The sequence below is a fragment of the Triticum dicoccoides genome, chromosome 2B (assembly GCF_002162155.2).
Source record: "Triticum dicoccoides isolate Atlit2015 ecotype Zavitan chromosome 2B, WEW_v2.0, whole genome shotgun sequence".
Lineage (NCBI taxonomy): Eukaryota > Viridiplantae > Streptophyta > Magnoliopsida > Poales > Poaceae > Triticum > Triticum dicoccoides.
The window spans coordinates 155,857,002-155,883,486 of record NC_041383.1 but is presented as its reverse complement, the minus strand read 5'-3'; the positions used below and the strand labels follow the sequence as shown (position 1 = coordinate 155,883,486).

The 26,485-nt window shown below is 41.8% G+C and overlaps 1 protein-coding gene and 1 long non-coding RNA gene across 2 annotated transcripts; one reads left to right on the top strand and one right to left on the bottom strand.

The window, feature by feature from the left end:
* Window positions 1-19,984: 19,984 nt before the first annotated feature.
* On the bottom strand, window positions 19,985-21,738 carry LOC119362731. Its single transcript, XR_005173611.1, has 5 exons — window positions 21,672-21,738; window positions 21,489-21,601; window positions 21,235-21,405; window positions 20,846-20,931; window positions 19,985-20,752 (listed from the first exon to the last, which is right to left on the bottom strand). It is a non-coding gene; the product is annotated as an uncharacterized LOC119362731 (long non-coding RNA).
* Window positions 21,739-22,482: 744 nt separating this feature from the next.
* On the top strand, window positions 22,483-24,774 carry LOC119362730. Its single transcript, XM_037627977.1, has 2 exons — window positions 22,483-23,781; window positions 23,873-24,774. Exons 1-2 carry the CDS (start codon window positions 22,907-22,909, stop codon window positions 24,501-24,503), a joined length of 1,506 nt encoding a protein of 501 aa, XP_037483874.1. The 5' UTR covers window positions 22,483-22,906; the 3' UTR covers window positions 24,504-24,774.
* Window positions 24,775-26,485: the final 1,711 nt, after the last annotated feature.

Sequence of the window (26,485 nt, the reverse complement as noted above, 5' to 3'; positions counted from 1 at the left end):
ATCTCGTGGGTACAGAAGGTTGCGGCGGTGGAATTAGGTTTCTGGCTCCTGTTCTGATCGTTTGGGGATACGTAGGTATATATAGGAGGAAGGAGTATGTCGGTGGAGCAACAGGGGGCCACGAGGCAGGGGTGCGCGCCCTAGGGGGGGCGCCCCCCACCCTCGTGACCGCCTTTGTTACTTCTTGGAGTAGGGTCCAAGTCTCCTGGATCACGTGCGGTGAGAAAATCACGTTCCCGAAGGTTTCATTCCGTTTGGACTCCGTTTGATATTCCGTTTCTTTGAAATACTGAAATAGGCAAAAAAACAACAATTCTGGGTTGGGCCTCTGGTTAATAGGTTAGTCCCAAAAATAATATAAAAGTGAAAAATAAAGCCCAATATAGTCCAAAACAGTAGATAAAGTAGCATGGAGCAATCAAAAATTATAGATACGTTGGAGACGTATCAGGCATCCCCAAGCTTAATTCTTGCTCGTCCTCGAGTAGGTAAATGATAAAAAGGAATTTTTGATGCGGAGTGATACTTTGGCATAATTTCAATGTAAATCTTCTTAATTGTCGCATGAATATTCAGATCTGAAAGATTCCAGACAAAAGTTCATATTGACATAAAAAAGAATAATACTTCAAGCATACTAATCAAAGCAATCATGTGTTCTCAAAATAGCATGGCAAAAGAAAGTTCATCCCTGCAAAATCATATAGTTAGGCTATGCTTCATTTTTGTCACACAAAGATGTTCCCAACTTCTATACCCCCGATGACAAACCAAGCAATTGTTTTATACTTAAATAATCTCAAACTTTTTCAACCTTCACGCAATACATGAGCATGAGCCATGGATATAGCACTATGGGTGGAATAGAATATGATGATGGGGATTGTGTGGAGAAGACAAAAAAGGAGAAAGTCTCACATTGACGAGGCTAATCAACGGGCTATGGAGATGCCCATCAATTGATGTCAACATGAGGAGTAGGGATTGCCATGCAACGGATGCACTAGAGCTATGTATGCTCAACAAAAGAAAACTAGTGGGTGTGCATCCAACTCGCTTGCTCATGAAGACCTAGGGCATTTGAGGAAGCCCATCGTAGGAATATACAAGCCAAGTTCTATAATGAAAAATTCCCACTAGTATAAAAAGACAACTTATGAGACTCACTACATGAGGAACAAGGTGCTACTTTGAAGCACAATATATGAGACTCACTACATGAAGAACAAGGTGCTACTTTGAAGCACAAGTGTGGAAAAAGAGATAGTAGCATTTCCCTTTTTATTTATTTTCTTTTTTTTTTGGCCTTTCTTTTTTTTCTTTTTGGCCTTTCTTCTTTTTTTAATTATTTTTTTGGGCCTTTTTTTGGCCGTTCTCTTTTTTTTGATTGGGCAATGCTCTAATAATGATGATCATCACACTTCTATTGATTACAACATAAGGATTACAACTCGAAACTTAGAACAAGATATGACTCTATATGAATGCCTCCGGCGGTGTACCGGGATGGTGCAATGAATCAAGAGTGAAATGTATGAAAAATAATGCATGGTGGCTTTGCCACAAATACGATGTCAACTACATGATCATGCAATGGCAATATGACAAAAGTAATGTATGTCATGATGATGGTGATGGAAGTTGCATGGCAATATATCTCGGAATGGCTATGAAATGCCATGATAGGTAGGTATGGTGGCTGTTTTGAGGAAGATATAAGGAGGTTTATGTGTGATAGAGCGCATCGTATCACGGGGTTTGGATGCACCGGCGAAGTTTGCGCCAACTCTCAAGGTGAGAAAGGGCAATGCACGGTACCAAAGAGGCTAGCAAAGGTGGAAAGGTGAGAGTGCGTATAATCCATGGACTCAACATTAGTCAAAAGAACTCATATACTTATTGCAAAAATTTAGAAGTCATCAAAAATCAAGTACTACACGCATGCTCCTAGGGGGATAGATTGGTAGGAAAAGACCATCGCTCGTCCCCGACCGCCACTCATAAGGATGCACAAGCCAGGTACACTTCATGTTTCAAATTTGTTACATAACTTTAACCATACGTGCATGCTACGGGACTTGCAAACTTCAACACAAGCATTTCTCAAATTCACAATTACTAAACTAGCACGACTTTGATATTATCACCTCCATATCTCAAAACAATTATCAAGCATCAAACTTATCTTAGTATCCAATTCACTCAAAAGAAAGTTTCACATATCTTGAATACCAAGTATATTAACATTAAGCAAATTACCATGCTATTAATGATTCTCAAAATAATCTAAGTGAAGCATGAGAGATCAATAGTTTCTTTAAAACAAATCCACCAGCGTGCTCTAAAAAATCTAAGTGAAGCACTAGAGCAAAAATTATCACGCTCAAAAGATATAAGTGAAGCACTATGAGCAAAAATATCAAGCTCAAAAGATATAAGTGAAGCACTATGAGCAAAACTATCAAGCTCAAAAAATATAAGTGAAGCACATAGAGTATTCTAACAAATTCCAATTCATGTATGGCTCTCTCAAAAGGTGTGTACAGCAAGGATGATTGTGGTAAACTAACAAGCAAAGACGCAAATAATACAAGACGCTCCAAGCAAAACACATATCATGTGGTGAATAAAAATATAGCTCCAAGTAAAATACCGATGGAAGTAGACGAAAGAGGGGATGCTTTCCGGGGCATCACCAATCTTTGACTTTTTGGTGTCCTTGGATTATGTTGGGGGTGCCATGGGCATCCCCAAGCTTAGGCTCTTGCAACTCCTTGTTCCATAATCCATCAAAAGAATTCACCCAAAACTTGAAAACTTCACAACACAAAACTCAATAGAAATCTCGTGAGCTCCGTTAGAGAAAGAAAACAAAAGACTACTTAAGGTACTGTAATGAACTCATTCTTTATTTATATTGGTGTTAAACCTAATGTATTCCAACTTCTCTATGGATTGTAAACTATTTTACTAGCCATAGAGTCATCAAAATAAGCAAACAACACACGCAAAACAGAATCTGTCAAAAAACAGAACAGTCTGTAGCAATCTGTAACTAACACAAACTTCTGGAACTCTAAAAATTCTACCAAAATAGGAAGTCCTGGACAATTTGTTTGTTGAACAGCAGCAAAAACGAATCGACGCAAAAGCATGTTGCTTTGATTTATCATAACTATATTCGTCCGTGCAAAGTTTCTGTTTTTCAGTAGAATCAAATCAACTATCATCGTAGGTTATCCTATAGGTTCTACTTGGCACAAACACTAATTAAAACATAAAACCACATCCAAACATAAGGTAGATGGATTATCTATTCTTAAACATAAGCAAAAACAAAAACACAAAATAAAATTGGGTTGCCTCCCAACAAGCGCTATCGTTTAACGCCCCTAGCTAGGCATAAAAGCAAGGATAGATCTAGCTATTGCCATCTTTGGTAGGCAATCCATAAGTGGCTCTCATGATAGATTCATATGGTAATTTTATTTTCTTTCTAGGGAAGTGTTCCATACCCTTCTTTAAGGGAAATTGGAATCTAATATTCCCTTCCTTCATATCAATAATTGCACCAATCGTTCTAAGGAAAGGTCTACCAAGAATAATAGGACATGAAGGCTTGCAATCTATATCAAGAACGATAAAATCTACGGGCACATAATTCCTATTTGCAACAATAAGAACATCATTAATTCTTCCCATAGGCTTTTAATAATCGAATCTCCAAGATGCAAGTTTAGAGAGCAATCATCAAAGTCACGGAAATCTAGCAAATCACACAAAGTTTTGGGAATAATAGAGACACTAGCACCCAAATCACACAAAGCATGAAACTTATAATCTTTAATTTTAATTTTAATAATAGGTTCCCACTCATCATAGAGTTTTCTAGGGATAGAAACTTTCAACTCAAGTTTTTCTTCATGAGATTGCATCAAGGCATCAACAATGTGTTCGGTAAAGGCCTTATTTTGACTATAAGCATGAGGAGAATCTAGCACGGATTGCAACAAGGAAATACAACCAATTAAAGAGCAATTTTCATAATTAAATTCCTTGAGATCCAAAATAGTGGGTTTAGCAACATCTAGGTTTTTATTTCTTTCAATCCCACTTTCATCAATTTCATCATCAAGATCTAGAAACTCCGAATTCTTAGAACGCCTTCTAGGTAAAGGAAGATCATATTCAGTTTCATCAAGATTCATATTGCAAAACAAAGATTTAATGGGGGACACATCAATAACTTTTATATCCTCATCTTGATTTTCATACGAATTGGAAGAACACGCTTTAATAAAGACATCTTTTCAAGCACGCATCCTAGCGGTTCTTTCTTTGCACTCATCAATGGAAATTCTCATGGCTTTGAGAGACTCATTGATATCATGCTTAGGAGGAATATATCTAAGCTTTAAAGAATCAATTTCAAGAGAAAGTCTATCAACGTTCCTAGCCAAATCATCAACTTTAAGCAGTTTCTCTTCAAGCAAAGCATTAAAATTTCCCTTCAGAGGGCATCTTATTAAATCAATTGTTAGAAGATGTTTGCTACTAAAAATACTTCTCTTGATCCCAATGATATGCCTTTGTCTACTTTGATTGAGAACAATAATGAATCTATGGATGTGAATTTTGTTGGTAGGAACAGTTTTGGAAACAACGCGTATAGAGGGAATTTTAATCCTAGGCCTTATCCTAGTAATCCTTCTAATAATTATGGAAATTCCTATAACAATTCTTGTGGAAATTTTAATAAGATGCCCTCTGAATTTGGCTAGGAACATCTTCATAAGTTCATCCATCTTTTCACTCAAAACATTGATTTCTTCTATAGCATGCACTTTTTTACTAGAAGATCTTTCGGTGTGCCATTGAGAATAATTAGTCATAATATTATCAAGCAATTTTGTAGCATCTCCTAACGTAATTTCCATAAACGTGCCTCCCGCGGCCGAATCTAAAAGATTTCCAGAAGCAAAATTCAATCCGGCATAAAAATTTTGTATGATCATCCATAAATTCAAACCATGAGTAGGGCGATTGCGAAGCATCAATTTCAATCTTTCCCAAGATTGGGCAACATGCTCATGATCAAGTTGTTTAAAATTCATAATATCGTTCCTAAGAGTGATGATCTTAGCAGGAGGAAAATACTTAGAGATAAAAGCATCTTTGCACTTGTTCCAAGAATCAATACTATTTTTAGGCAAAGACGAAAACCAAACTTTAGCACGATCTCTAAGTGAAAACGGAAATAGCTTCAATTTGACAATATTGTTATCCGTATATTTCTTCTTTTGCATATCACACAAATCAACAAAATTGTTTAGATGAGTAGCGGCATCTTCACTAGGAAGTTCGGCGAATTGATCTTTCATAACAAGATTCAGCAAAGCGGTATTGATTTCACAAGACTCATCATTATTAAGAGGAGCAATCGGAGTACTAAGGAAATCATTATTATTGGTATTCGAGAAGTCACACAATTTGGTATTATCTTGCGCCATGGCAACAAGTAATCCAACACACAAGCAAATAGAAAGGCAACGGGAAAAGGCAAACGGGAAAGAGAGGAGGAGATTGGGAAAGAGAGGGCGAATAAAATGGCAAGGGTGAAGTGGGGGAGAGGAAAACGAGAGGCAAATGGCAAATAATGTAATGCGATAGATAGGGATTGTGATGGGTACTTGGTATAGTTGACTTGCTTGCGTGAGCCTCCCCGACAATGGCGCCAGAAATTCTTCTTGCTACCTCTTGAGCACTGCGTTGGATTTTCCCGAAGAGGAGAGGATGATGCAGCAAAGTAGCGTAAGTATTTTCCTCAGTTTTTGAGAACCAAGGTATCAATCCAGTAGGAGACCACGCACAAGTCCCTCGTACCTACACAAAACGATAGCTCCTTGCAACCAACGCGATTAGGGGTTGTCAATCCCTTCACGGTCACTTACGAGAGTGAGATCTGATAGAGATGATAAATAATATTTTTGGTATTTTTGATATAGAGATGCAAAGTGAAAAGTAAAAGGCAAAGTAAAAACAAAGCAAGTAATAAAGTAATGAAGATTGATATGATAAGAATAGACCCGAGGGCCATAGGTTTCACTAGTGGCTTCTCTCAAGAGCATAGATATTCTACGGTGGGTGAACAAATTACTGTTGAGCAATTAACATAATTGAGCATAGTTATGAGCATATCTAGGTATGATCATGTATATAGGCATCACATCCGAGACAAGTATGTCGAAACGATTCTGCATCTACTACTATTACTCCACTCACCGACCGCTATCCAGCATGCATCTAGAGTATTAAGTTAAAAACAGAGTAACGCCTTAAGCAAGATGACATGATGTAGAGGGATACATTCATGTAATATGATAAAAAACCCATCTTGTTATCCTCGATGGCAACAATACAATACGTGCCTTGCTGCCCCTTCTGTCACTGGGAAAGGACACCGCGAGATTGAACCCAAAGCTAAGCACTTCTCCCATTGCAAGAACTACCAATCTAGTTAGCCAAACCAAACGGATAATTCGAAGAGACTTGCAAAGATAACTCAATTATACATAAAAGAATTCAGATAAGATTCAAATATTTTCATAGATAAGCTGGATCATAAACCCACAATTCATCGGTCTCAACAAACACACCGCAAAAAGAAGATTACATCGAATAGATCTCCACAAGAGAGGGGGAGAATATTGTATTGAGATCCAAAAAGAGAGAAGAAGCCATCTAGCTACTAGCTATGGACCCGAAGGTCTGAAGTAAACTACTCACACTTCATGGGAGGGGCTATGGTGTTGATGTAGAAGCCCTCCGTGGTAGATGCCCCCTCCGGCGGAGCTCCGGAACAGGCCCCAAGATGGGATCTCATGGATATAGAAGGTTGCGATGGTGGAATTAGGTTTTTGGCTCCTGTTCTGATCGTTTGGTGATACGTAGGTATAAATAGGAGGAAGGAGTACGTCGGTGGAGCAACAGGAGGGCCACGAGGCAAGGGGGCACACCCTAGGGGGGCGCCCCCCACCCTCGTGATCGCCTCTGTTACTTCTTGGAGTAGGGTCCAAGTCTCCTGGATCACGTTCGGTGAGAAAATCACGTTCCCGAAGGTTTCATTCCGTTTGGACTCCGTTTGATATTCCGTTTCTTCGAAATACTAAAATAGGCAAAAAAATAGCAATTCTGGGCTGGGCCTCTGGTTAATAGGTTAGTCCCAAAAATAATATAAAAGTGGAAAATAAAGCCCAATATAGTCCAAAACAGTAGATAAAGTAGCATGGAGCAATCAAAAATTATAGATACGTTGGAGACGTATCAGGTATCGTTATTTTCTGACCTTCACAGATGATTTAAGCAGATATGGGTATATCTACTTAATGAAACACCACTACAAGGATACCACTTATAAAGCAACACAAAATTTACAACCTTTTGACTATACATTCTAAAATTCATATAGATACGCATGTTATGGTTGCAGCATATGCGTTGCGGATTTGCAGCCTCGTACATATGGAAAAAATAAACAGATGAGAGGATAGAGAGGCGCGCGAGAAACACAGCCCCCCGATTCTTCCCTCGTCTCTCCCAAATCGCCGCCACCCACCTCCTCCTCTTCCCCCTCCGACGACCTCGCCGCCGGTCCCCCCTCCCCTCCTCCCACCTTGGGCTCCGGAGGCTGCCGGATCCACCGCATCCCGCACCCAATCCCTCTCACATCTCATCTGTCTCTTCACACGGCTCGTCGTTGCGCCACCTGCGGTGGCTGTTTGAAACGACGTACGGTGAATCCCGCCACCGCGAAGCACAGGCTGAGGTCCCCTCGCACCACGGCGCCCTCCCACCCGGTTAGATCCGGCGCTCACGGCCATCAAAGCCCACCCGCGACCCTACCCCATGGCTAGGGTTTCAGGAATCGGCTCCGGCCTCCGGCGCCAGTGGCCATGTCGTCATCCTCTCGTCCGGTGAGTACATACCCTCCTTTGGCTTCGTCCTTTCTCTATCCCCCTTTCTCTAATCTTAGATTTTCTCTTCTCCTGTAGATGTGCAAGTAGGAACGACCAGTGGATAGCCTTACTGCAGTTTGGGGCGTAGCCACGTTGCTTCCTCCTCTGGCTTCAGGTGATGTCCTTGATCTACCACGGTTAAGACTGACGCTTCCTACCCCCCTCATTGCGTTGCTAGATTTTCTTTAGTTCATTGATATGGCTCGTCTTCATCGCGATGGATGTTCCCTCACAGCCAAAAGGATCAACATAGCTTCATGGAGATTATTGAATAACCCAGGTAAAGATAAAACTATGAATCTAGGAACACACCTACAGTACGGCACCAATATGGTGGCAAGGCATCAGCATGCCTAAGTTCTGCACAGCGTGCATGAGGGGTTTGTACGGCAGATCAATGTTGTGTGCTAAGCCGACCAGTCATACTTTGCGCTTATCTTCACTGTAGTTACTCTGACGACATTCCTATTATCTCATTAGTAATTATTAGGTGTGGACACATGTTCTGTTATTTTCAGTTTAAGGGAGTAGAATCTTCCGATTTGGCCTTCCGTAAGGACCAAATTAACAACAATAGCAAGGAATATTAGGAGTTAATTTACTGCTACAAATATTTCATTATTTTCATAGTTGGTATAATCTGATTTTATAGTAGAAATATTTAGCATAGATGTCAATGCGGGCACAGATTTGTCAGGTCCACATGTATTTGCATGAGTACTACTTTTTTCTATGTCTGAAGACTGAACTAATTAAGTAACGACTGATGATTTGAGCGAAAGAACCCTTTGTTTTATTTTTTATTTTCTTGGTGTATGCACAGATTGCACCGTTTTGCTGTATGAGAAGCACTATTAGAGCCTTCATGTTAATTCTAGAAGAGGGTTACAAAGAACCATCAAATGTGCTAGCCAATGAAATTTAAGGCGTTACATTGTAGATTGGTTCGAGAGTGAGAGTTGGTTCAGTACTATATGCATGTGCGTGACAAAAGAAATATATTAATCCAAGTGGGATGTGACAACGAAGTGCTGAGCAAAAAAGTGGTTTTGTGGGGATGGCATGCTTGATTTTATCAGCTGTAAATTATCTTGTGCCTTCTCTCTTCTTACTTGTTATAATTCTCTCCCTGGAGCTGGAAAGACACCGTGACATGCTAATTTGACCATGTCAACCTCAAAAGTTATCTTTTCTTTCTAAATGTCCTAGCAGAAGTTAAGATTTGGCTTCACTAATGTAAATAATTCAAAAGAGGTTTGCGTCCTTCCTTTTTATTTCTGTACGTTATGGATATTGGTGCTACCTATGCACATAATCAGGGTGCAGTCATATTCATCATAAGGAGATTTTTTTGAAGAGCTATATTTGGTTTTGCAGCTGCATGCACCAAGTCGATGTAGGGGGATGCCATGGAGCAAGCAGAGTTCATGGAGCAACTCATGGACGATGCCATGGATGGTATACTCTCCCTCTCCCTACCGTGTTCCTTCTTGTTGTGTCCATAGCCATTGAGCTGTGCTTATGTTGTATGCTCCTGTCCATGCATATTTATAGAATTTGAGGTTGTAGGTTCCAGTGGATTTATGTTGCAATAAATAATATGTTTGTTCACGCCAAACATTTTGACTGTAGGTGTACAGAATTAGCAATGGAGCTGGTGATGGCCATATAGATTCATTTCAGTGGGTTTTGGGCTGTAGGTTTGTTCCAAAGCGTGGTGAGCACCTGTAGGTTTGTCTATTTCCTGCTGGATGACTGAAACCAACTAGAGCGTAATGTTTTGGTTCAATTTCTGATGACTAAATCCGTTTCTGGTGTTGGTTTCATCATTGCCCTTGAATGCACAACAGCACTCTGGCCACTATCCATATAATTTTACTGAGCCATGTTATTCTGCAGGCTGTGTCGTATACTGTGGCGGCTGGATTAGTCATCAATAACAACTAACACTCATGGTGGTATGTTTCCATATTCATATACAAATTTTTGTTCAAACTATAGTGCTAGCTTGTTTACTTGTTTCTTACTTCGTGTTTGCTCTTGCTACAGTTGTAAGTTGTGGTCTTAAATTTAAACTTGATGGTGCTAAAATTACAAATGAATTCTAGGCAGTGCATGTCGATATGGCACTTGTGAAAACTAAAGATATGGTATGGATTCACAAAAAATGCAACACTCGGTAATGCAGAAAAAACGAAGATTGCATGGCCTTCAACCTTTGTACGTCTGTAATATCCTGCCTCTATCACTACTTGCGTCATGCCAATGCATTGTGTGTTAACCGTTCATTTTGTTATTTTCTTTGTAGATTCAGAAGATATCTGGATGATTATATGGGTGTGTGGAAAGTATACTGCACTGATCATGATGATGATGATGTCCTGGTTCATAATAATGATGATGGTGGATGCTTTCAGTTTTAATTAAGTTGTAGGGATGATGTTCTTGTTGTGTGATGTTCCCCGGTTAAGTTTTAGTTAAGTTGTAGGGATGTTGATAGTTGCTTTCAGCTTAATCTTCGTTGTCAAGAAATTTTTTAGATTATGTATAGCACTTGGATGATGTTCCTCCTGTAATATAAACTATTGTAATTCAACAGTTTTATTCAATACATGATTTCTTCCTCTTTGTGGGTATATTTTCTTCCCTCACTTGATGTACACAAGTATCAACATTATGTGGAACATTAATTTAATTTTTGGCAATATATAAATATAATAATATTATTCACATTATAGTGAACACACTAGAAGCGTTGCAAAATCTCTGTTGCCAAGTAATGTGATTTGGATTCCTCTACATTAAGCACCAACATAAGTAAGTGTTGTAAAAGTTGGTTTTATTTGTTGTACTCTTCCAACGGTTCTTTTTACCAACAATAGCGTAAGCGTTGCATTATACGCTAGCAACACTGGATAAGGCTACGCATCACAAACCGTTGGTAAATGCACTTGCAACGCATATATGGACTTATAGATATGGAAAAAAGCGTTGCTATAGGTGGGGTCCTGTTGTAGTGCACAAGTCTGAAACATTTGAAAAGTTCAAAGAATTTGAGAGTTAAGTGGAGAATCATCATAACAAGAAAATAAAAGTTTCTACAATCTAATCGTGGAGGAGAATATTCGAGTTACGAGTTTGGCCTTCATTTAAAACAATGTGGAATAGTTTCAAAGCTCAGGCCACCTGGAACACCACAGCGTAGTGGTGTGTCCGAACGTCGTAACCGCACTTTATTGGATATGATGCGATCTATGATGTCTCTTACCGATTTACCACTACCATTTTAGGGGTATGCATTAGAGACAACTGCATTCACTTTAAATAGGGCACCAACAAAATCCGTTGAGACGACGCCTTATGAACTGTGGTTTGGCAAGAAACCAAAGTTGTCGTTTCTTAAAGTTTGGGGTTGCGATGCTTATGTGAAAAAGCTTCAACCTAATAAGCTCGAACCCAAATCGGAGAAGTGTGTCTTCATAGAATACCAAAAGGAAACTGTTGGGTACACCTTCTATCACAGATCCAAAGGCAAGATATTTGTTGCTAAGAATGGATCCTTTCTAGAGAAGGAGTTTCTCTCGAAAGAAGTGGGTGGGAGGAAAGTAAAGCTTGATGAGGTAATTGTACCTTCTCCCGAATTGGGAAGTACTTCATCACAGGAATCAGTTCTAGTGATTCCTACAACAATTAGTGAGGAAGCTAATGATGATGATCATGAAACTTCAGATCAAGTTACTACAGAACCTCGTAGGTCTTCCAGAGTACGGTCTGCACCAGAGTGGTACAGTAATCCTATTCTGAAAGTCATCTTACTAGACCATGATGAACCTACGAACTATGAGGAAGTGATTATGAGCCCAGATTCCGCGAAATGGCTTGAAACCATGAAATCTGAGATGGGATCCATATATGAGAACAAAGTGTGGACTTTGGTGAACTTACCCGATGATCGGCAAGCCATATGGATCTTCAAGAGGAAGACGGACGCTGATAGTAGTGTTACTATCTACAAAGCTCAACTTGTCATAAAAGGTTTTTCGACAAGTTCAAGGTGTTGAGTACAATGAGGTTTTCTCGACTGTAGCGATGCTTAAATCAAAATGTTAGCAATTGCCATATTTTATGAAATCTGGCAAATGGATATAAAAACTGCATTCCTTAAATGGATATTTCTTAAAGAAGAGTTGTATATGATGCAACCAAAAGGTTTTGTCGATCCAAAGCGAGCTAACAAAGTGTGCAAGCTCCAGCGATCCATTTATGGACTGGTGCAAGCCTCTCGGAGTCGGAATATACGCTTTGATGAGTTGATCAAAGCATATGGTTTTACACAGACTTTTGGAGAAGCTTGTATTTACAAGAAAGTGAGTGGGGGCTCTGTAGCATTTCTAATATTATATGTGGATGACATATTATTGATTGGAAATAATATGGAATTTCTAGATAGCATAAAGGGATACCTAAATAAGAGTTTTTCAATGAAAGACCTCGGTGAAGCTGCTTACATATTGGGCATCAAGATCTATAGAGATAGATCAAGACGCTTGATAAGATTTTTCAATGAGTAAATACCTTGACAAGTTTTTGAAAGAGTTCAAAATGGACCAGTCAAAGAAGGAATTTTTGTCTGTATTACAAGGTGTAAAGTTGAGTAAGACTCAAAGCCCGACCACGATAGAAAATAGAAAGAGAATGAAAGTCATTCCGAATGCCACAGTCATAGGTTATATAAAGTATATTATGTTGTGTACTAGACCTACTGTGTACCCTGCCCTGAGTTTGGCAATGGAGTACAATTTTGATCTAAGAGTAGATCACTGGACAACGGTCAAGATTATCCTTAGTGTGGACTAAGGAAATATTTCTTGATTATGGAGGTGATAAATGAGCTCGTCGTAAAGAGTTACATCGATGCAAGCTTTACACCAATCCAGATGACTCTAAGTCTTAATCTGGATACATATTGAAAGTGGGAGCAATTAGCTAGAGTAGCTCTATGCAGAGCATTGTAGACATAGAATATTTGCAAAATACATACGGCTTTGAATGTGACAGACCTGTTGACTAAACTTCTCTCATAAGCAAAACATGATCACACCTTAGTACTCTTTGGGTGTTAATCATATAGCAATGTGAACTAGATTATTGACTCTAGTAAACCTTTGGGTGTTGGTCACATGACGATGTGAACTATGGGTGTTAATCACATATAGATGTGAATATTATTGGTGTTAAATCACATGGTGATGTGAACTATATTATTGACTCTAGTGCAAGTGGGAGACTGAAGGAAATATGCCCTAGAGGCAATAACAAAGTTATTATTTATTTCCTTATTTCATGATAAATGTTTATTATTCATGCTAGAATTGTATAACCGGAAACTTAGTACATGTGTGAATACATAGACAAAACATAGTGTCCCTAGTATGCCTCTACTTGACTAGCTCGTTAATCAAAGATGGTTATGTTTCCTAACCATAGACATGTGTTGTCATTTGATGAACGGGATCACATCATTAGGAGAATGATGTGATGGACACGACTCATCTGTTAGCTTAGCATTATGATCGTTACAGTTTCATTGCTACTGCTTTCTTCATGACTTATACATGTTCCTCAGACTATGAGATTATGCAACTCCCGAATACCAGAGGAACACCTTGTGTGCTATCAAACATCACAACGTAACTGGGTGATTATAAAGATGCTTTACAGGTGTCTCCGAAGGTGTTTGTTGGGTTGGCATAGATCGAGATTAGGATTTGTCACTCCGTGTTTCGGAGAGGTATCTTTAGGCCCTCTCGGTAATACTCATCACTATAAGCCTTGCAAGCATTGTGACTAATGAGTTAGTTGCGGGATGAAGTATTATGAAACGAGTAAAGAGACTTGCCGGTAACGAGATTGAACTAGGTATTGAGATACCGACGATCGAATCTCGGGCAAGTAACATACCGATGACAAAGGGAACAACGTATGTTGTTATGCGGTTTGACCGATAAAGATCTTTGAAGAATATGTAGGAACCAATACGAGCATCCAGGTTCCGCTATTGGTTATTGATCGGAGACTTGTCTTGGTCATGTCTACATAGTTCTCGAACCCGTACGGTCCGCACGCTTAACGTTCGATGACGATTTGTATTATGAGTTATGTGATTTGATGACCAAAGTTTGTTCGAAGTCCCGGATGAGATCACAGACGTGACAAGGAGTCTCAAAATGGTCGAGACGTAAAGATCGATATATTGGAAGGCTATATTCGGACATCGGAAAGGTTTCGAGTGATTCGGGTATTTTTCAGAGTACTAGAGAGTTATGAGAGTTCGCCAGGGGAAGTAGTGGGCCTTAATGGGCCATACGGGAAAGGAGAGAAGGGCCTCAAGGGGTGCCCCCATGGCAAGTCTGAATTGGACTAGGGAGGGGGCGGCGCCCCCCTCTCTTTCCTTCTCCCTCTCCTACTCCTTCCCTCTCTCCCCTCTTGGAAAAGGAAGGGGACTCCAACTAGGATTGGGAATCCTAGTTGGACTACCCCTATAGGCGCGTCCCTCTTAGGCCAGCCTCCTCCTCCTCCATCCTTTATATACGTGGCCAGGGGGCATCCCATAGACACACAGTTGATCAAGTTGATCTTTTAGCCGTGTGCGGTGCCCTCCTTCACAGTTACACACCTCGGTCATATCGTCGTAGTGCTTAGGCGAAGCCCTGCGCCGGCAACTTCATCATCACCGTCGCCACGCCGTTGTGCTGACGAAACTCTCCCTCGGCCTCAACTGGATCAAGAGTACGAGGGACGTCATCGAGCTGAACGTGTGCTGAACGCGGAGGTGCCGTACGTTCGGTGCTTGGATCGGTTGGATCGCGAAGACGTTCGACTACATCAACCGCGTTGACATAACGCTTCCGTTTTCGGTCTACGAGGGTACGTGGACACACTCTCCCCTCTCGTTGCTATGCATCACCTAGATAGATCTTGCGTGATCGTGGATTTTTTTTTTGAAATTACCGCGTTCCCCAACATTATTTAGAGTGCAGATGCTCGAGCCCTGATTGTTGTACACGTGTGTCAAAGTTTCAGATAAAAATGCTGAAAAAAATTCCACATGGACATATGGATGCATACTACACGTGTGTAAAATTTCATAAAAAATACATTGATTCATGAGCTAACAAAAAGTGAAAATCATTGGTTTTATACAGAACTAATATGGTACGGATAGATACACATTAATAGATAATAGAAAATTTTAAGCTTTTTTGTATAAAGTTTGTTAAAATAGGAAAATATAATATTACTAAACAGTATAACTCAGCTAGTTAGGAGCCTCCATAGTGATTTGAGATGCTAAACCGTCCGATTAAGCGTATAAACGAGTGAGATCATTCCATCCTCCCGTAGCATTCATTTGCGCCTGTTCGCTCAGCAAAACTGGCCGAAGTCGAACCAACATCAAAAGGGTCACTGCTCCGCAGGCTTATTTCTGAGCCTTCTGAAGCACTGGGCTGTGGTGGGCTGTGAGGCCGGCCGCCTGGTGACTTATTTTCTGTCGTGAGAGCGATCGGGCTGCCGATCCGTGGTGCTGCAGCCTATCTTCATGATTAATGGTGCAAGAAAGTAGCGTGCAACTTTGGCTACCTTTGTCTAAAAGAAAAAAACTTTGGCTACCTATGGTTCTACTGCACCATTCTTTTTTCCTTTTATATTCCTGTACTACGCAACATCTACCTTGCAAGGCTAAAACGAGGACATCATCATTCTTTGTTCCTTTTACTATTCCTCAACTACGTAGCAACTATATTTTTTTCGGGAATATGTATTAGCATGCATATTATATATTAACGGAGAAGCGGCAAAGAAGCTGGATACAATATCTTTCGGCCATTGCAACGCCAATCACAAGAACTAGCATCCGCATTCATCAAACACACCCACCACGTGTACTATGATACATGCTTCACCTAGGCCAACCTCATGCCGATGGCGATGGGGCAAGCCACAGAGCAACCAAACCGCATCACAACCGACACCGGAGACCTCTACAACAAGACCAAAACTCAAGGCCAACACAGACCAACCTACCCCACCCATTGCGCCAACAAGAAGTCGGCAAGTGGACGGTAGGGCCTGGGCGGATCTAGAGACGACATCATCGAGAGAGCGCCCGTGATGGTGTATATTGCGCCAAGGAGGCCCACACCCATAGTAGAAGCCAACACCAAATTGGGTCGTGCCACCGGAACTCCTTGAGCAACAAGACGACGCCTCCAAGAAGAGGACGGCGCCATGACGCCGCCATCGCCGCCGCCTGGTCCAAAGGACGGACCAAGGGTTTCTCCTTAGCATGGCAAGGCTACAATGAACGATGGCACATACCACACAAATATGATCCACCACTTATTCAATTATTCAAATGCCTTAGCAAATGTTATGCATAGACAAAAAAATGCACAATGACAATCCAATGCTAACTTAGATGGCATTCAATTTTGCAACTTATACCTAAAGTTTCAATAATGCCCAACTATCTATATTGAAGTAAGTTTTTTTTCCTTTTTGTGATGTCCAGATTTTCTCATATATTTGTATTGTTCTTCCAATAAAATGCACGGGCACGGCAACGCTCGCCCTTATGTTCTAGTATAGTCAAGAAAGAAGATCTAAAATATATATAGATGTGTGTGTATATTTATATGAATTCTCTATAGATAATGTAATTCTTCTTAAAAACTTATCCTTATTTTTACTCTTATTCAATCATGGTAAAGTATTCCAATTCAATAAGAATTTCATGGGAGAATATTTACTCTTTCCTTTTATTTGTTAATTTATAAACTTACCAAATAAGACTTTTTTTTGCATTGTTCCGCATTGAAATATTTTTATTGAATTGTTCAACAAAAAACAAGTTCCATGTAGCTCGAGCTCCAAAATGCATTTGTGCTATTACAGCTTCTACATTTCTTCTCTACCTCGGCGTGTGTCTCCCTGCTATTGTCGGGTGGCATCATCGGATCCCAGCGTGCTGCGCTGGTGGCCTTCCTACAACTGTCCGGTGGCATCGTCTAACGCTATCGTGCGATGTTGTTGGACGTTTTAGTTGACACGTCAATTTTTTCTTCCGTTGCAGCGCACGGGCATATGTGCTATCTATTTATATTTCTATACTTAATAATAAGGTCACTAGTGCTTCTGGCAGCATGCCACATAAATTGCCGTTAGCTGCAAAATATTACCCACCGATGCCATAAGTTTGTTTTGAGGGGTATCAATGCCACCTATAAGTGACAAAAAATGTTTCACACAGGGAATCCCCCAGCCTGGGCCAGCCTATGTAGGGACCTCCTATACTGCACGTTGGAAGAAGACGCAGCGCGCCTGTTTGGGCCGGCCCATGTGCGGGCAAACTTTTTTAATTTCAACTTTTTCTTTTATGTTTTCTTTTTTCTCCTTTAAATACTTTGGTACTTCAAAAAAGTTCTGAAAATTTAAAAAATGAGAATTTTTATTTTTTTTACTAAATCATAAAATTTTGTGGATTCAATTTTTTTTCATAATTTATAAAATGTTTACATATTCAAATAATGTTCTTAATTTTGACAACAAATGTTTGGGAAATCAACAATGTTCATGATTTTTGTAAAAAGTTCGTGTATTAAAAAATGTTAATAAAATTGAACAAAATGTTCGCCACAATGTTATCGGTGATGCAGCAAAACGTTATCATGGCAATTGAAGATTATGATTTTTTTTCTTCCGTTGCAACGCATGAGCCGTTTTGCTAGTATAATAAATAAAATACTAGTAAATATGCCCGTGCGTTGCAACGGGGTAACCAAATTGCTTAGGTTGTGTCTTCTTCGATTTCAACCACCGTCCAACCAGAACCCGATGTGGCATAACAGCATTTGGATTGTACCGCTATGTGCAGTAGTGGCATGGCATGTCATGTAGATTGTGTCTAGCATAAGCCGGAAGCAAGTATCTCAATGTATTTTTCCATCCTCATCTAAAGCAGGGCAGCTCGCAGACATGTCAAAATGGCCTCTATTAGCATTCCCCGATATAAATTGTTAACATAAAAGATTAATTCATTTCCTTTACAACGAACACGGCTGTCCCCCCATTAGCAAAAAATGCTGATAGTACATCAAGGCTTTCATCTACAACGTCCGAGGCCAAAGAATCTGAGCATGTACCTTCGGAAGTAAGCACACTATACGAAACAGAGAAGCAAACAAAAATAGAGTACCCTTCTACTTTGGGAGCTCCAACACCAACAAAAGCTTGCCACAACTGTTATCACAAAAGCTACTGAATGAGCCAAGCAAAAAAATAGAAAGGTTATAGGAAACAGTCTGTACGTCTCCCTCAAAGCCAACAACGATCCTCCATGGACAAGACACTTCATGGTGGATTAACCTTATGTGGAACACAGAACTCATCATGTGAGTCCACGTCGCCTGAATGCCCCTCTTGGCTAGGGTCAACCTTCTCTGGATCACAAAACTCATCATGTGAGTCCGCTAGCACCTTGCTCTCTTACAACAAAGGGAACCTGTTTATAAAAACCCGGATAACCCAAGTACTCCAAAAGTTGTCCTAATTTTTGCATGACAATGGTTTTAAAGTCTGACTACTTATTGGTTGCATGGCAGCATGGACTACTCGTTCTTATAACACACATCTAATATATATTTTCCTTTATTCTGTCAATTTTTTCAGTGAGATTCTATCACACTAACATACAAATCAACACTCGTGGGTCATGCTGAATTAGCTTCCAGATACATACAAAATGTAAGTCGTAAAGACAATGGACATATCAGAATCTATGGAAGTGCATAGAGAAATCTGGGAGATGAGTTTCAGTTTTGTCAAGTTTGTTACTTTGTTTGGTGTTAACAGAGTCGATGGACATGCCAGAAGAAAAAAACAAATAGATACAGCAGGTTGATTTCCTACCAACTTGACAATGGTGTGTCATTTTTTCTGCAGTAGATTAACTCGTGAACAATGCCATCCTTGTAATCGGGGAATAATTGAAGAGAATAGTAAGCAAAGTATTCTGCCATCTCGCATGAATAGTAAGAAAAGTAGTTTAACTCCTGAACATTTTTTTCGTACAGTTTGGAAAATGCTTACTAACCGATATTCCCTCTATTCCTAAATATAAGTCTTTCTACAGATTCCACTACATACATACGGAGCAAAATGAGTGAACCTACACTCTAACATAGTCTATATACATCCGTATGTAGTTTGTATTGAAATCCCTAGAACGACTTATATTTAGAAACAGAGGGAGTAGAAGAGAAATCAATATTCTCACATTGAAGATATGAGGCAAGCACCCACCTACAATCTGTCCATCACCCCATTGGAAGCCAAGCTCCCCTTTTGCTCGGTTCCTCACTGCTGCACGTACCGATTAGTGGGGACATATTTTTTTTGTCCTATCTACTTTGGAAAAGAAGAGGTAAGGACCTACAGTACTGCAAATCTTCATATTTAAACATATTAACAATCCCTTGTTTTTCTTTCAGAAAAGCAATCCCTGGTTTTATTATAATTATAGATTATCTTAAAATCGATTTCTACTTTGTGATTTGTCAAAGCATAAAGAACTGTGTAGAATAAGAGGTCGTATTTCAATGATTTGGATGTTGCATTGACATCAGATAATTACCTACTGCATGTAATAGCTAGTGATCGATGGATGCAAGTTGGTATAACTTTAATGTCAAATGTATAGAAAAATATCCAAAGTCTAGTCCTGGTGTTGCTGCAAGGATTAGATGCTGGCATGCTGTGACTGGAACCAGCAGAAATTATACAAAATGCACAATTTTAAAATTTATGAACTAATTGAGCATGTTTTTCTCTTCGTGTTGCAGGTAAACAAAAACATATAGATCAAATAAGTTAGATGAACCAGCAGATATTTTATTAGTGAGCTTTATAGATGCAGCAATCAGTAACAGACCATCTCCATGAGCTTTGACTCCATGAATAGTACTTAATACAGGAAAAAGGGAAGGCCAATATTGCTCAATTGTTACTGAAATTTTAAAGGAAATCAAGTGGCACTACAACATCAGGACATATGTGTAGAACGAAATGCCCATTGATTGCAGTAGAAGACAATTCACTTCATATCCTTTCAGAATAACACATTAACTCTTGGAGCATGTACAACAGAAATGGAACATAAAGCTAACCAAGAATACATATCCATGTGCGCCACTTTCAGAATATATGACATAGTACCTCTGAGATATCTAACTTGTTGTTTCCATGCATTCAAGAAGCACTTAATTACTTTCAGGGATCTTATTACAAATTTAATTTGTTTGATTCAAACTTATGTAGTAGCATGGCATTTTTCTGTGACATCCAAAAAAATATGTTTACATATCAAATAGGCAACACCAGTAATTATTGGTCCAAATAAGGCATGGACAGGTTTGCATCTGCTAAAGAACATTATATTGTTTCTCCTATTCCACAACCTATGACCACATTTAAGCATGGACAGATTCGTGTATATGATAACAGAACAACATGCTCCATGTCATAAATCACAGGCTAGGAGGAAGCGATGCAGATGAGGGTGGATTAGCATACTTGTTAGCAGTTGTGCTTGTCAGCCTAGTGGAGGATGTAGAGGTAGGTGACAGAGCTTCTTCACCTCGGGTGACTGCACCGCCATGTTCTTACATAACATAGTATTCCTACAAATATGCAATTCAGAATAGAAAGGTACAATTATCAGGCTCAGTACCCTATTCAGAACAGAAAAACAAATCTTATTAATTGAAAGGTACCTTGTGCAGATATATAAAAGTTCAGTACCCTGTTCCTCCTTTCCAAATCTACCAGACTGCTTAATTTACAAACAAAGAAACCTGTGCTGCTTGCCATGGAAGAGATGGAGGCGGGAAAACAAAACCTTAGAAAACATGATGGTTGTATAACCCCAGAAATGTCAAGGATTTGGCATGAGTGTCACAGGCGGCCAAGCAAATCTGCTACTTATCAACACACACACGCATGCACAGTACATATTGTCAACCAAAGTAACAACAAATCAGAGACATGTGCCTCATGTTGTCCCCACAGTTCAATGGAATGGATTGTATCTAATCAGGACATCCAATCAGTGGTTTCATCATCACAAAGAACTCACGAACATGTACAACAATGGAGCAGGTACCTTTGTCTGCTTGGAGCTCCTTGTGCGGGTCATGTTGTGGATGCCCTCCATGGAAGGAAGGACCTGCTGCTGCTGCTCCAGCCCGAATCAAATCAAGGTGGTTAGACCCTACAATCCATCCATATACAATCAGGTATTTGCACTGAAGATGCAAATAGTCCACTGTAGACACTGCAGCAGAGAAGAGAGGGAGCTTCACCAATAGAGCAGAAAAATCAAATGGAATCCAACAGAGAGAAGAGAAGAAGGAAGACCTGCAGATGGTGGAGCCCTTAAGGATGATGACCTGCAGATGGTGAGGGAACCCCATCACCATCTGGAAGAAGACGGCTTGAGCTACTGGTCCATGGCGATGTTGGATGTGTGCCTGCGTGAGGGAGAGAAGAGCATCAGGGAAGGGGAGGGAAGAAGGGCAGAACCATGGCATCGACACTCACCAGGGTGGAACATTGACGAGCAGCTCCATGGCGTGGGTCTCCTTGACGAGCAGGTCCGATCCAGGCGCAGATCTTTCCGCCGCCATGGATCTCCCACTCCTCTCCTCTCCTCTCGGGATTCAAGCGGTCGTCGACGGATAAGAGGAGGGGCGGAGCGGATTTTATCCATCGTCGAGGTAGCCACCACCGTCATCATCGCCGTCGGTCACCATGGCCCAGCGGCTAGGTCTTCCAGTGCGAGGAGTGAGGGAGGGAGGGAGGGCGGATCTGACCGCTGCCTGAGCTGTCGCGGGGGGAGGGGCGCCGCGGCCATGAAGGCCCGCCTCCAACTACAAGGAGTGCGCGCCGCCGCGCCGGATCCTTCTGTCTCCCGCGCCCGTCCATCGTCACCCGGCTCCGGCGAGCTCCTGCGTGGGTCGCCGCACCGCCCCACTTTTCTCCCTTCTTCTCAACCTCACCACCCAGTCTCTTCTCTGCCATGGATCCGCCCGGGAAGCCGCGCTCCGGCCTTCCTCGTCCCCCGCGTCGCCGCCCACCTCCGGATCCGCCTCCAAGCCCCCGCCGTGCGCGGATCCGCCCCCTGCAAGCTCCAGTCGCGCCGCCCATGTAAAAAGGACCGCGTTTTGAATATACCAAAACATAGGGTCCTTTGTGCAAAATTAAAGCGTTTTTCCAGATCCACTTAAACAGGGACTGCGGGTTGAATTCGAATAAACTGAAGGACTTTTATGCAAAATCGATAGCGATGACGGACGACAGAAACCCAATTTGAGTGACGTCCGCATGATGTCAGCCCGGCGAGCCACGTCCGACTGCACCGGCCGACCACTGCGTGTTTGGGTCAGTGCGCGGCACGCGGCCCAGCACGGCACAGCCCGTGGCCCAGGACGGGCCGTGCCGGCCGATATGAACTGGCACTCGAATAAGAGGTATTCGATCCCAGACCCGTACCCCATACTCTCTATCGCTTTGTCCCCTCGCTCCAAACCCGCCGCCGCCGCCGCCGCCGCCCCCGCTAGGGTTCGCTCGCACGCCGCCGTCGCCGCCCCCGCTCACCTCCTCCCTCCACCAACCGTCTCGGCCGCCGCCGCCTCCTCCACCCTCTATCCTGCTGTCCGCCGTTCCCGCCCGCGCCGCTGCATCGCCGCCGGCCCCGCCCACTTCCCCTCCCTGTGGTCTCCGAGCAGCACCGATCTCCCTGTTTTGCTTCGGCTTCGGAGTCAAAGCAAAGCTATATGCCGCCGTCGCCGGCAGGCAGTACCCAAACCCTAACCCCACAGCACGTCGCCGATAGCCAGCCAGCAATGGAAAATCTCCCCGATGAATTGCTCGCGGACATCCTCCGCAGTTTTCCTCCACGGAGTCTCGCGGTGTGCCGGAGCGTCTGCAAGCACTGGTGCGCTGTCGTCGATGCCCGCGGGCTGCTCCTCGCGGTCGCGCGTCAAGTTCCGTGCTCTCTGCACGGCATCTACGTTAACTACGCCATGATGCGAAGGTCCGGATTCTTCTCCCGCGTCGCTCCGCGGACTACTAGCCCAATCGATGGCATGCTCAGTTTCCTGCCTGGCCAGCTGATGCGCTATCGTAGCGTCCTGGACCACCGCAACGGTCTCCTCCTGTACGAAAACAGTCAGGGGATGTATGTGTGCAACCCAGCGACACGACGGTGGGCGACCCTGTCGGAGCCGCCGCGCACGGAAACTTCCTACAGCCACCTGTTTTTCTACCGCCATCGTATGTACCTAATGTTCGATCCAACTATGTCTCTGCACTACAATGTATTATTCTTCCCTGATGTGCCTGAGAAGCCAAAGCCACCCCATCTTCAACCTGGTGAGTCACAAATTTCAAGAGCAGATTACGAGCATGAGCGTAACTCTTTGGGATCAATGGAATGGCCACCATACATCTACCCACTGCAAGTGTTCTCGTCAAAAACTGGGCGGTGGGAAGAGAAACAATTTATTCGTGAAGGTGATGCAGCAGTTACTGTGTCGGATGTGTGGTTAGATGCATTGGCACCAAGTAGCAGCCGCAACTCGCTTCAACGACATGCAGTCCACTGGCGAGCTTCGTTTTATGTACATTGTGACTCTGGTTTCATCATGAGGTATGTATGATGCTATGATGAAGTACTTTTGTTGATTATTGTCTTGTTGCTACTTGTTACAAAGCTATTTTTGGTTGTGCTATTTATGTAGGTTGTCATTGGAAAAACAAAACTATCTAGTGATCAAAACCCCCAAACTAGATACCACTGGGTTTGGTGTCGATGCAACTGGGCGCGAGACACATCTTACGACATACGGGTATTTGGGTAAATCCAAGCATGGTGTCTATTACACCACTTTGTGTGGATACACACTTCAAGTGTGGGTATTGTGCAAAACATTAGAATCATGTCAAACACCGGAGTGGGAGCTGAAGCATCAAGCTAACCTTACAAATTTAAATCTACACCATGACCAACACTTAAGAGGAGAAAGGTATGAAAAGTGCTGGATCTTAAATGGTCGGAGTGAAGAATCCGAGCATGGATGGGATTCTAGTGATGACAGTGCCATTGATTTAGAAGGAGGGTCGGACATGGATTACAAAGATTATCACTTTGCCGTGGACTTCTTGGGATACCATCCTTACAAAGAAATTGCTTTCTTGGGCAACCGCTTTCAAGGATTTGCTTACTATCTGGAAAACTCCAAGTTAAAGTACTTGGGATCACCTTATCCACCATACCTAGGCAACTGTGATTATGGTTTGCGACCCATACTCGAGTCATTCATCTACACTCCTTGCATGGATGATCTGCTTCCTATTCAGAATGATGCATGATGAGCTGATACTTCACTTAATTTGATATTAAGTGGGCAATATAGGTTCAAGGTGGGATAATAACCGTGCGGTCGTTGGGATGCTATTTTGATGATTGAATAATGTTCTTTTCAACACATGGACAATTTGGTTGTTGTTACGTTTTCTTTTAGGTTCTCCGTATTGTTATGTGAACTTCTGAGTGATGTGTTTGGTTTCAGGAGTTGTAAAAGTCAATTAATGTTTTGGTTGAAACATGTTAATACATACAGTATAATTTTTTATTGCTCCACTCGTGATCCTCAGACCCTTCATCATGTATTTTCTGGAATATGTATTACACATGACCCTTTATCATGAAAGTGCCATCAGATGCACTGGTTATCTCTGATGCTAGTCCTCTCCTAAATTCGCACTGTCCTCTGTGTTCTCCCGAATATAAATTTGAACTTCCTTGGTTTGATGTTTCCCTTTGCACATTGAATTTTACATGTTTTGTAGTACTATAATTCTGTAGCTCATATTTTCTGTTGTTGTATATTTAAATCAATCAGGTAACAAGTAATTTTGAGCATGGTTTCAGAATTCTCATGATAACATGCTTCGTCATGAGATTGTCGACCATCTAGGCACTCTCGAGATGTAGGCATTGCTCTGCCTCTGTATTCATGTCCCTGTTTCTGTGTCACATCCTGATTCTTCTAATTGTCCAGCGATTTTGAGGGTTTCCAGATTTAAAAAGGATATACTGTTGTGCTCTTATACAGCGATTTACCAGTAGTTTGTGTACAGTAGTCGTTCATCTGCAGTAATTTGTGAGCAGTACCAGATGCGTCGTTTCCCTGGGATAATGTTCCCACATCTCCTGGGGTTGGGGAGAAAAGCCATGGCTCGACCGTGAGCGCAGCGAACAGGAGGCGATGGCAGCCAAGATCCATTGCTCTTCGTCCGAGCTTTTCCGCCGGTGACCGGAGAGTCCTTACCTCAGGTGCCCCCCCTCCATGCTCCGCCCCTCCAGCGACGGCCATGTCTGTGGTTATCACCCTCCGGCGATGGTGCCGAACTGTTCTGTGGTCAACTTCCACCTACTTCGACCCAGGTTAGCCCCCCTTCTCCCCCCCCCCAAAATATTTTGTTGTCCTGTCCAGACACTCACCATCCATGCATTCATGTTTCAACTTGCTGGTCCAGATCCAAGAACCTGAGCACTGGCTTGTTTTCTTTTAACTAATCGACAACTGAGCATTCCCACCATCGTCAATCGCCGGGGTGAGCACACTCATCTTCCCAAGATCTGTGCACAATGTTCATCTCAAGGTTTCGATAGTTATTTTCGTGTGGTTCAGTAACAAGGTCTTCTTTGCTTCGCCATGGAGAAGTCAAGCTAATTCCACAGGCCGGAGAGAGAATTTACTTCACGGGTTAATAGGAATCCATCTCATATAGGCCTATGGTGTGCCTTTCTCAAAGTAAAAAAATCAAAGGTCGGAGAGAGAAATTATTGTACTAGTTAAGACAACTAATTTGCATACAATGGCAGCAATGCACAGGCAGTGTCAGTGTCAGTGTCAGTGTGTGTTTACTTATTTCAGAGATGATTGGAGCAACCTTTTATCAGTTCATCAGGATCCATCTAATCAAATCAAAATTATTAGACTGGTAGGCAAATATATGGAGAGCCAGTGTCCCCGACCAATTCATTAGGAGCATCTATGTATAGACAAGTATTGGTAGTATCATAATGCATGGTTGTGATGGCTGCATAAATTTTCATGACCTGAACTGATAAGTATTGGTTTTGTGTTAAATGCAAGTGTTCTCACATCAGCAAGGGTTTTGCTTTATCCGAAGGGCACCTTGTTTTCCGAAGAATTATCCGGAACAAAACCATGTACTTGTTACTGGTAGTTTAATATCAATTTAATGTGGTTGATTTACCATGTCTCTGTTTGAGCAATTGTGTGTGATTTAACATCTGTTTTCTAAGCCTTGTCAAACAAATG

Bases quoted from the DNA above. Each gene is read 5' to 3' on its own strand.
- LOC119362730 (XM_037627977.1), top strand. From the start codon at position 22,907: ATGCCGCCGTCGCCGGCAGGCAGTACCCAAACCCTAACCCCACAGCAC. The intron at 23,782-23,872 runs GTATGTATGATG...CTATTTATGTAG, and splicing joins GACTCTGGTTTCATCATGAG to GTTGTCATTGGAAAAACAAA.